This window comes from Austrofundulus limnaeus, unplaced genomic scaffold (assembly GCF_001266775.1).
Source record: "Austrofundulus limnaeus strain Quisiro unplaced genomic scaffold, Austrofundulus_limnaeus-1.0 Scaffold10, whole genome shotgun sequence".
In the NCBI taxonomy this organism is placed as follows: Eukaryota; Metazoa; Chordata; class Actinopteri; order Cyprinodontiformes; family Rivulidae; genus Austrofundulus; species Austrofundulus limnaeus.
The window spans coordinates 1169840-1181451 of NW_013952412.1; the positions used below are offsets into that span (position 1 = coordinate 1169840).

The 11612-nt window shown below is 38.7% G+C and overlaps 1 protein-coding gene across 5 annotated transcripts in view; it reads right to left on the reverse strand.

Annotated features, from left to right (window-relative positions):
- celsr3 (cadherin, EGF LAG seven-pass G-type receptor 3) overlaps nt 1-11612 on the reverse strand; it is a 112720-nt gene that overhangs the window by 30154 nt on the left and 70954 nt on the right. For all 5 annotated transcript variants that reach the window (XM_014001759.1, XM_014001754.1, XM_014001760.1 and 2 more), the window contains 6 exons: nt 10085-10226; nt 7294-7414; nt 4518-4701; nt 4219-4320; nt 3996-4090; nt 3295-3504 (listed from right to left, as the gene is read on the reverse strand). In XM_014001759.1, the coding sequence (XP_013857213.1) occupies nt 3295-3504; nt 3996-4090; nt 4219-4320; nt 4518-4701; nt 7294-7414; nt 10085-10226 (854 nt within the window). The remainder of the gene's footprint in view (nt 1-3294; nt 3505-3995; nt 4091-4218; nt 4321-4517; nt 4702-7293; nt 7415-10084; nt 10227-11612) is intronic.

Sequence of the window (11612 nt, forward strand, 5' to 3'; positions counted from 1 at the left end):
ACATTGGTGAATGCCACAAATTCTCCTAAATCACTCGTACGCACAATTTAAGAACAAATCTGTGCGTACGAACGGTTCTTGCATGAGGCCCATTGAAACTAATTTTACATTCACCAAACACAGTTCAAATGTCAAGCAGTTGAGGCAAGTCAAAGTAGATACCTAAATACTGTTTGTTGTAAAGTGTGTTGAAAGGTTTTTTTCCACTTGATTTTGAGTGAATATGATCCAACTGAAGTTAAACATAATTTCTAATTATTTTATATAATATATATGGTGATAAAAAACGTTTGGATAATTTTTCAAAAGAACAAACATTCAATAATACAGAGCCCGCGAGGGGACATGGGGGGATTTTTTTCTTTTGCGTTCCCACGCAATACCTTTGCGTTCCCTCGCAATATTGTTTTGCGTTCCCATGCAAAAGTTTGATTTGTATATGAACTGAATTAAACCAGACTTATTTTGAAATATCCGGTTACCAAAACAGGATGTGTCGCCACAAGTTCGTGAATTTGACATTGTGGCTGCACTGTGTTAAAATATCGGCATATGACAGACTTCCATGTGTGGTTGTGTGATATATATCATTCTAAAACTGAAGTAAAGCAGTAGGCTACCTCGCTAAAAGTAAACATATGAGTTTGTTAATAAACCGGCAGGCACAACAGTGATAAATGACTTTTGCAAGGGAACGCAATACATTTGCGTGGGAACGCAAAAAGAAAAAAAAATCCCCCATGTCCCCTCGTAGGCTCAGTACAACAAGTTGTGAGGTTTTGCAGAATGACCCAGAGTGCAGGCAGGAACCAAAGTACAACATAAAGAGTTTATTTAGAAAACCAAAAATAAACAGCTGACAGTGCAGCAAAACTCTCTGGAACAACAAGGAACACACAGGACACCTCACTGGCTGAGGGAAGCAGCACAATGATCGGACAAACACTGAAGACAGGACACAGCATATAAAGGCAAACTAATTAGGGCAACAAGACACACCTGGAGTAGACACAAGAGGACACAGGTGAGAGAGGGTGGGGCTAAAGGGAGAGCAAAACAGGGGAACATTGAAAACACTAGAAAGTTAAAGAAAATAAACACAGACCATGACACAAGTCTTTTCAGGCAGGTAAGAAAAATAAATAACTTTTAAACATGAAAACTTAACATTTACTAACATTTATTGGTGGTACCTACATGGTTCGTCCTGTGCGGAATGACAAAATGTAAAATTATGTCTTTATTAAAACCTCTGTAACTTTGCTCCAGTTCATTTTAGCAGCATGAATCTGTGCACAGGTAATGTGGATTTATGGTTTCTAAGAGTTTTAAGCCTACTTCATTGTGGTTTTAAATAGGTTATGTACTGTCAAGTGCAAAAATTATTCAGGTGGGAGTGAAAAAAATAATTAAAAAATTATGTTCCATCCTCAATATCTGTTAAACCACAGCAGCTGCCTGTTTTAATTCTTACACTTCTGATGAAATCTCCCAAGTGTTAGCTTTATTTTGATACCAAGAATATTTAAGTAGAGTTTGTAAATGCTGAGATACACTTGATTACATTTCAGCATGGTATTTTGAGAAAAAAAAACTTCAAGCAAACCCATTGGGGCTTAAGAGGTTACAGAAAGTAAGAACTCAAACAGGCACGTACAAAACTTATTTGCTCACACTACATGATTAAAACCCACAGCGCCCCCCACCCCACTGCTTCTTCGTTAGTTCCGGCTCTGCAGGGAGTGGCCACTACTGCTTCAGCTGTCATGGCTAAAACCTTGCCTTTTCGTAGAAACTAATTATTTCCTCATTGCGTGTATACTGGGAAAAAATGCTTCCTTTTATCTCTCACGGTGCCCCTTGTTAATATGAATAAATTACTGCCTAGATAATGATCAGCCAAAGATAAGAGAGGAAATATTCAGGTGGCGTGGAATTATCATTCATCAGCATAAAAATAACCCCACTGCCGACAGAAATACCACAAAATACCACAATTACCATCATCACTACCACTGGCTCTGCTTTCAACAAGGCTTTTAACTGCTGTGTGACATACGTATCACAATGTCACAAAACAGAAAATGAAATCACACTTCTTTAGAAATAAAATTATATGCAATCTAATAAAAAAAGGACTCCCTGTTTCATGTCATAGAAAACAATGAGTAAATCATAAACACGCCAGACAGTGTTACATGGAAATAAAAACATTTCGAAGATTCTTCAGGTTTTTGATTTATGACCATCTTGTTTTCTGTTAAATTTGATACAGATAAGAAAATATGTGAAAAAAATGGGATATCTGTCGTGTGAAAACATCAACGCTCTGAAACGATTTTGTGTCAGCTCGTACCCTCTCAGCTGATGGCGCAGCACCAGGTGAAATGAGATTGTCTCTTTTAACGTGTTGCGTTGACATGTTGCAATATCTCATGAGCTGCTGTCACCACAGTCCCACAGCGACTGAGAGCAGGCATCCTATTTTAATGTCGAGTCACACGGTCTGTACCTTCTGACAGTACAGTCTATCAATCGTACGGTGTTCAGCAACTTATTTTGTCCTGTAACATAGGTAACGTAAACTCAAAAACTCATTTTCTTTGGGAGGTAAAGATATTTTCTAATGTTGATTATCTTGTTCATTTGTAATCATTTAAGCTGACAAGTTTTTTTTAAACAAACAAAATAGCACTTCGGTGTATTTAAGTCTATAATAGCAATCTTCGCAAAGCAGAAAATCAGCAGAGCTAAATAATTATGAGGATGTCCAGTCAGCATGTTAGTATTTGTGTTTGCATATTAATGTTTCAATAGCAAAAAGCTCATTCTGCTGTAACTACAAATCATTTCTACCATTTTGAACAAATTAAAAAATTAATAAAGGGAAAACTAATACTTAAATGAAATGAATTTTGGGAAAATTGCTGCAACTGAAATTAAGTTTGTCTTGATTTTCATTCATATTATTATTTATTGGTATTCTACTGCCATTTTATTATTGTTTTGACCATTTTTTACCAAATTTAGTTTCGTTTTTGTTTTATCCTTTAGCTACATGTGAAACGATTGTTGTGAAGCCCTTTGGTCAACCGAGGTTGTTGCAAATAAATATATAGCCTACTGTAAATTAACTTTGACTTGACTTTAACTTAACATGATGTATATCATAAATCTGAGCTTTTCTATTCTGCCTCTCCTGTTTATAATGGTCTAAAATGGTCACAGAGAAAAAAAAAGGTCCCAAAGTAAAATACAGTGAGTGCCTGTTGTCAGTGTGTTAGATGGTCTTACCTCATTGAAGTGTGCGTCCTGAGTGGCAGTGAGTCCAAAGCCGCTCTGCTGGGTCTCAAACGTCAGGAGGCGGGAGAGCAGCCGTTCAGCGATCTGCAAATCATTCCCATAGAGCCGGGCCGTGGCCTCGGTTACGTCCCGGAGCTGGTGAGCCAACTTCTTCTCCATGATGGTGTTCAGTTCGGTCTCGTTACGCTCAAGGGAGTCAAGCTGCGCGAGAAAAACATTAAAAATAAAATAAAATCAGTCATTTCTTAAGGAGACTAATTGCGAGAATATCAACAGACGTAGGTGCTTCTAGTTTATTTAAAGTCATACAGAAAAATATGTAACTGAGCTGCTTCTTTGCCTTGCTTTGTGTATATTTCAGGTAGAATTGAACTTAAAATGAGCATAAGACAGATTTAAACATAAAAAAAAATCATTATTGTAAACTGTTTAATAATATCCACAAATGTACATGTCTGCATTTTTCAAATGTCTTTCTGGGCTCCAGAAATAAACAGAAACAAATTCTTAGACCTGTAGCTAGGAATTAACTAAATCCTTTACTAATTAATAATATTTGGTTTTGTATACAGATAAACGCAACTAATGTTTAAATCTTGGACACTGAGATCAGCAGTGTTCACTCAGAAAGGTCTGCTTTGTTTTTTTTTTTTGTTTTTTCGTGTGTCAAATGTAAACAGGATTCATCATACAGCGACGCTGAGCTCCACAAACGGAGGCGAGGTGCAGTTATACAGATCCGGCTCCAGCCATCCTCTCGCCACATCACAGTGTCTGATGGCTGCACCTGAGAGGAGCAGAAACAAAAAGCTCAACGTCCTCAAAAAAAAGACATGACAAAATGTTGCACCGATGTGTGTGTTGTGTGTGTGTGTGTGTGTGTGTGTGTGTGTGTGTGTGTGTGTGTGTACACACCAACAGAGCCTTTGGGACAGGAGACTGCAGCAGGCAGGTTAAACTTGGTCCGAGGCCACCAGATCCCCTGAGTGATGGTCTTTGGACAGCCATCATAAATAACTGCAGTAAAAATAAGAAACTTTACAAAATCAAAGGAGAGAAAACTGAAAACGAAACAAAAACCTGTTTTAGCGCCAGTGTTTTAGGTTTATTTGTCTCTTTGTTGTGTGCTTTAAACTTGCTTTAGAGGTCTTCTAAAACGATTTTACAAATAACAGTTTTTACTTCTGATAAATCTCTTTTTATTTTGTCCTCACCTTCACAGCCTGAATTTGTGACCTCGGCGAAGGGGTTGTCACACGCATTGCACTGTCGACCGATCACACCAGGCCTGCACTGGCACTGGCCGGTTTCGGGGTCACATGACCGCGAAAAGGAGCCCACCGGGTAGCAGTCGCATGGCTGGCAGGTGTCAGAGGTTCGAGGACGGTAATGAAACTCCTGCACAGGCAAAGACAGTATTTACAGGCTGATGCACAAATCCAACTCCGGTTATTGCAAAAAAAAATATATATACAGTGGTTTGCAAAAGTATTCATACCCCTTGAACTTTTCCATATTTTGTCACATTACAACCACAAACATAAATATATTTCACTGGAATTTAATGTGAAAGACCAACACAAAGTGGTATACAATTGTGAAGTGGAAGCAAAATTTTACATGAATCAAAACATTTTTTACAAATAAAAAACTGAAAAGTGCGATGTGCAAAATTATTCAGCCCCCCTGAGTCAATACTTTGTGGAGCCACCTTTTGCTGCAATTACAGCTGCAAGTCTTTTAGGGTATGTCTCCACCAGCTTTGCACATCTAGTGACTGCAATTCTTGCCCATTCCTCCTTGCAAAACAGCTCAAGCTCAGTCAGATTGGATGGAGAGCGTTTGTGAACAGCAGTTTTGAGATCTTGCCACAAATTCTCAATTGGGTTTAGGTCTGGACTTTGACTGGGCCATTCTAACACATGAATATTCTTTTTTTTAAACCACTCCATTGTAGCTTTGGCTTTATGTTTAGGGTCGTTGTCCTGCTGGAAGGTGAACCTCCGCCCCAGTCTCAAATCTTTTGCTGACTCCAACAGGTTTTCTTCCAAGATTGCCCTGTATTTGGCTCCATCCATCTTCCCATCAACTTTGACCAACTTCCCGGTCCCTGCTGAAGAGAAGCACCCCCAGAGCATGATGCTGCCGCCACCATATTTGACAGTGGGGATGGTGTTTTCAGAGTGATGTGCAGTGTTCTTTCTCCGCCACACATAGCGTTTTGCATTGTGGCCAAAAAGTTCAATTTTGGTCTCGTCTGACCAAAGCACCTTCTTCCACATGTTTGCTGTGTCCTCAACATGGCTTCTGGCAAACTGCAAACGGGACTTCTTATGGTTTTCTTTTAACAATGGCTTTCTCCTTGCCACTCTTCCATAAAGACCACATTTGTGTAGTGCACGACTAATTGTTGTCCTGTGGACAGTTTCCCCCACCTGAGCTGTGGCTCTCTGCATTTCATCCAGAGTCACCATGGGCCTCTTGGCTGCCTCTCTGATCAGTGATCTCCTTGTTCGGCCTGTAAGTTTAGGTGGACGGCCTTGTCTTGGCAGGTTTACTGTGGTGCCATACTCTTTCCATTTCCGGATGATGGATTGAACAGTGCTCCGTGAGATGTTCAAAGCTTGGGAAATCTTTTTATAACCTAAGCCTGCTTTAAACTTCTCCAAAACCATATTCCTAACCTGTCTGGTGTGTTCTTTGGACTTCATGATGCTGTTTGCTCCCCAATATTCTCTTAACCAACATCTGAGGCCGTCACGCAGCAGCTGTATTTGTACTGAGATTAGATTACACACAGGTGGACCCTTTTGAGTCATTAGCAGTCATCAGGCAACTTCTGAATGCAATTGGTTGCACTCAGGGAAAAGGGGGCTGAATAKTTTTGCACGTCGCACTTTTCAGTTTTTTATTTGTAAAAAATGTTTTGATTCATGTAAAATTTTGCTTCCACTTCACAATTGTATACCACTTTGTGTTGGTCTTTCACATTAAATTCCAGTGAAATATATTTATGTTTGTGGTTGTAATGTGACAAAATATGGAAAAGTTCAAGGGGTATGAATACTTTTGCAAACCACTGTATATATAAACGTTTTAGTCGATCTATGAGCAAACTTTTAAACTATTTGTCTGTGAACCAAAGACATAAATAATTCAAATTATAACTTTGACATTAAAGTAGCTGTAAGAGCCGTAGAAATTAGATTTGATGTAGATACAAGTTGCACTTTCATGAACGTGTGAGTGCTGTGATACAAACACTGGTCGGCCCTGAGGTCAGCTGAGGTGGGAGAGGAAACCCACACGCAGACCAGACTTCAATCAGATTTGTTGTCTAAATCTCTAAGTGCTTTTAGTCTTCAGGAAACAAAGTAAGTCAATAAAACGTTCTCTGTAGCCACTGATGGGGATCTGTGTGTGCATATCAGTGTGTGTATGTGTGGGTGTGTATCTGTGTGGGTGTGTATCTGTGTGTGTATGTGTGGGTGTAATGCCCAGGTTGGGGTCAAATCAAAAGGTTAGTGTTAGAGATTAAAGATTATGGTCAAAGGATCAGAATAAAGCCAGCATAAATCTGGGTTAAACGTACTACTCAACACAAATATTTACGCATGAAGCAGACATGTCGATAAGCAGAAGGGATGAGCATCATGTTTTTGTTGGTGCCGTTAGTTGAGAGGAGTTTGTGTGGTTACAGCAAAAAGGGTCAATGAATTAACATCATTAACTCTTTGATCCTGATTGTTATTTTAAAGTGAACTTTATGGTTTGTAACTATTAAAATAAATCTTTAAACAGTGGAAGAAAGTTTGAAACTGCTTCATCTGCTGCATAAATGTTAAAATGTTCTTATTTCCCTTGATTTTCAATGTTGCGTAATCAATAATTTTCCACCTCATGTTTGTCTCTGGAAGGCGATACCAAAGATTACCAGTCTGTGCCTGAAGCCTGCATGTGTCTCAGTCTTGTGGCATTTCCCTTGATTACCTTGCAGTGGCAGTGTCCACTCGTCTTGTTACAGTCCGGGTCGAAACCCTTATTGGTGTCACAGTGACAGGGTCCGCAGGTTGGAGATCCCCACCAACCTCTCGGACACTGGTGATCAATCCTGCAGAGGGCAAAACCACACAAGCAGGATCACAGTTATAAATATTCATCATGGAGTATGTAGAAAACCACCAGTATATTTTGTTGCAGTAGAAGCTATTTTTTTTGTATTTTGAAATATTTTCACTGAAACAATTGACTTCCGGTTTTAACCCGTACGCTTTTATTTTGAAAGTGCACTTCACAGCTTATTAATCCATGTACAGCAGGAAAATAGATGTGGAGTTGTGCTAAAAGTTGAACTACTGGCAGCAAAAGGTTTGTTAGTATATATGAACTTTTTTTGTATTAAGTTTGTTTTTCCATTAATTTAAGGTTGCAAATAAAGGTTAACTATGTTAGCTAATCAGTCCCATGTTTCAGTTCTTACTGTGGTTACGTTGGTTGGTTGATTGGTCATGTTGGATTTGGTGCCTGCACTTATCTTGCATAGCTCAGGGAAGAAAATGCACAAACAAAAAGAAGACTGTCTAAGACTGCTGTCAAACTGCAGTAGTTTAGTTTATTTATTAGGTCAAGTTTCAGAGCTTTTAAATCAGGGCTATTCAACTGGCGGCCCATGGGCCACATCTGGCCCCGAGTGACCAAAGTTCGGCCCGCCAATTGGTTCATTCATCTTTTAAGTCCAAACCCCCGGTTTTCCACTTTAATTACTATAAGTTCTTTAGTTAAACTTAGGCTACGTTCACACTGCAGGCAAGTCCGACCCAAATCCGATTTTTTGCCCCATCTGACTCATATCTGATTTTTTAATGACAGTCTGAACGAGACAAATCCGATTTTTTCAAATCCGACCCAGGCCGTTTCAGAATGTGGTTTTAAATCGGATACATATCTGATGTTTTCACAGTGACTGCAGTGTGAATGCTCATGTCACATTACATCTGACTTTTTCATCAGGAGGAGGGGCTGAAGGACCGATAAGACACTAACCTCAAGTCTCGCTGTTTAAATCTGTAGCTCCGTGTGTTTACAGCTCCAAAACACAAGTCCAGTTGCTTCATCTTTTTACTTTTCATTTTACACGTAGATAGTATGATGATAACAATGTCCAGCCTGGGTCGCCGAGAGTATCGATCCTAAAGTTAGCTACGCGGTCGATACTTTTTTCTAACTTGTAGTTTCGTTCAAAAAAAAAAAAAAAAGCTCCACTGGAGCATCCCGGTCAGAGGCAGCTTCAGATATAAACACTGAACTAAAGAAGCAGGTCAGATAATTATTTAATCAGCTCTGATTAAACAACAACTTCCGATTCAATGTGTAACATGTAGCATCCATGCTAGCTCTGTAAACAAACCAGCTGATGAGACTTTTACTGCGCATGCGTGTCACATCAGTGCTGTGTAGCGTTCACACAGGGGTCTGATGCAGGTCACATTTAAAATGTAACGTGAACGTTCGCACAAAAGATCGGATTTTTTCAAAAAATCGGAACCGAGCATTAAGACCTGCAGTGTGAACGTAGCCATAGACATGTTTGGTTTCTACAGAAATGTCAGAATCTTGGCTACATCTGGTAAAACACAATCAATGCACACTCAAGACTGGCAAAACTACAAGCAGTTGAAGATAAAACTATGAAAGTGAAAATAAAATTGGTTTATAAATTTGGCAAGTACGATGTCAAAATAATATTTGTGTCAAATAGGAGGCATAATGTGTTCTTTTTGTTTTTGATATTGTTTAATTATCACTACTTTTGTAGAGTTCTGTATGTTGTATTCATGATTAAATGCAGCAAAATAAACTAATGCAAAGGTAACAGATCTTGTAATACTTGGTTTATTTACATAATGAATTTAATTGCTGGATGTTCGGCCCCTCAGCTGTTGACCTGCAGTAACTGTGACCCCCGGAGCAATTTAGTTGAATAGCCCCGTTTTAAATAAAAGGTTTCCATTCTCATGGCACTATAACTGAACAAAGCTTTGCTGCTGTTACAGTAACAATTACTTGTTAAAAATACTACCTAATAAAGATCTTTGAGTTTTTTCTCAATAAATAAATTATAGCTTACTGTATGTAATTAATGTAAGTTAATAGGTAGCAATTAAGGTATTAAGTATAGAGATGCAGTTCACAGAAGAAGATTAATGAGCCAGTCCTTTATATTTAATCTGACAAGAAAGATAATAAAATATTCAATAACACAGACGCAAGAAGAGATATATCAGGGGAAATTAAGAGAAAGACTTTTGGATGCTCATTTTATCAGCCGCTGATTTTGTGGCAGGGTTATTTTGGAAAAAGACACACAATTTAAACACGAACGACTGAGACACACACATTCACATTCACACCAAGAGCAGATTGTGAGATAAACCAAAAGCTGAGGGGATTTTTACAGGCAGGAAGGTAACTTGGTGCCACAGGTCAGAGTCACACTCATGTCACACACTTATATAACCCACAGAAAACTTCAGTGTGTGTATGTGAGTGTGTGTGTGTGTGTGTGTGTGTGCTCTGACTTGTGCCTAAATCCATCTTACAGTGAATTACACAGCTGAACATGTGGGGCAACAAGGTGAATCTAGACTCACACAGCCTGAACTCAGATTAAATGGTTTTAGACTTCAAAGAACTTCAAACCATGTTGACAAGTCACAGGTAAATCAATTGAATTCACCACTGAATTGATTAAAAGTGTGTGTGTTTGTGTGTGTCTGTGTACCTGTGCTGGCAGTACTGCCCATAATGATTGTCTCCGCAGTCGCAAATGTATCCATGAGAAGAGCTCGGCTTTCGGTGGCACTGAGCCTCGTTTTCACAAGGATTCAGGTGGCAAGCGTCCGTGCAGCTTCTCCCATAGTAGCCTGTGACACACAGAAACAACAAAATACAAACAAGTTCTAAATATTTCTCCTAATTTTGTAGTTTACTTTCACACCCATAAGGAAGCATATTGCTGCCAACAGCATCAAATACATGAAAAAAATGAACAAAATATAAAAAAGACAGCCTGGTTGGATGATTATTTGAAGAAAAAAAAAAGTTTTCCGTTTGATAACAGTACACAAATCTGCAAAAGTAAAAATCATCTTTTTACACACTCCAGCATAGCTAAATGAGCTTCTGCTACAAAGATGTGAATTACACAGACACACAGAGTTTACTTCAGTGTGCACCTGTGCACCACGATGAACGGAGCTGTCATTCACTTTAATGCAATCCCCAGACACTCCAGCCTCTTATATGGTAATGGAGGCCAGCACATCAAACTCCTCTTTAATCTAATGACTAAAGCTGAGTGCGTTACCAACACTTCAGGGTGTATTTAGCACAAATACAAAAGACCTCTCACCAAGACCTGTTTTTAATGGGAAAATAACATAATTGGGCCATTTAGTCTTTAAGGTACTTTTATTTATAGGAGGAATAAAATAAGACAGTGTCAGGGGCACACCTTAAGACCTCATGAAGGAAACACACAAACCAAGTCAGAAGTAACTCATATGAAACTGTGGGTAATGGGTCACCTTAGCTGTGGAGATTAATCTACTCAGTCTAAAATACACAGCTTTCATCATAATGAATCTTTTATGAGAACATATTTGTTTTTCTAACGGCTCTAGCCAAACTTCAGCAAGAATTAAATACATATTTTAAAAAAATGAAAGATGCACTTTTAGGAGCAACACTATATCAAAGGATGAATACAAACAATGTTGCAAAGCCTTTAGTTTGACTTTAGCTAACTATTAGAAAAGGTATGAGTCTATAAAAAGGAGCTCAGGTAGCTTGGTGGTCTGTGCTGTGGTCTTATAATCCTGAGGTTATGTCATGAAGGGTATCCAACGTAAACACTCATTCATTTATTTAGTTTTCCTTGTGAATCAGTTTTTTTATTAGTTTGATCCCTGTTCCCTTGTGTTTTTTAGCGTTGGATCATTTCTCATTTGTCGTTTATCAGTCACTTGTCCATAATCTGCAATGATTTTGCAGCTCAGGTGCTGTCACGTATCTCTCCACCCTCTGTGTATTTCTCGTCTTCAATTCATTGTTGGATGTACAGATTCAGCCTTGGTCGTCTTCTTTGAGCTCCCTTGTGTTTCGGTTTTTGCTGCCTTTTGTTTAATTTAAATAAATATTTTATTTATTTTATTTATATTTAGACGTCTTATTTTGCAAATGCTGCCTTCCTGAAATTTGGTATGCTTGTTTGTCTTTGTGTCTATGGTGTATAATGATGTGATTGTGAT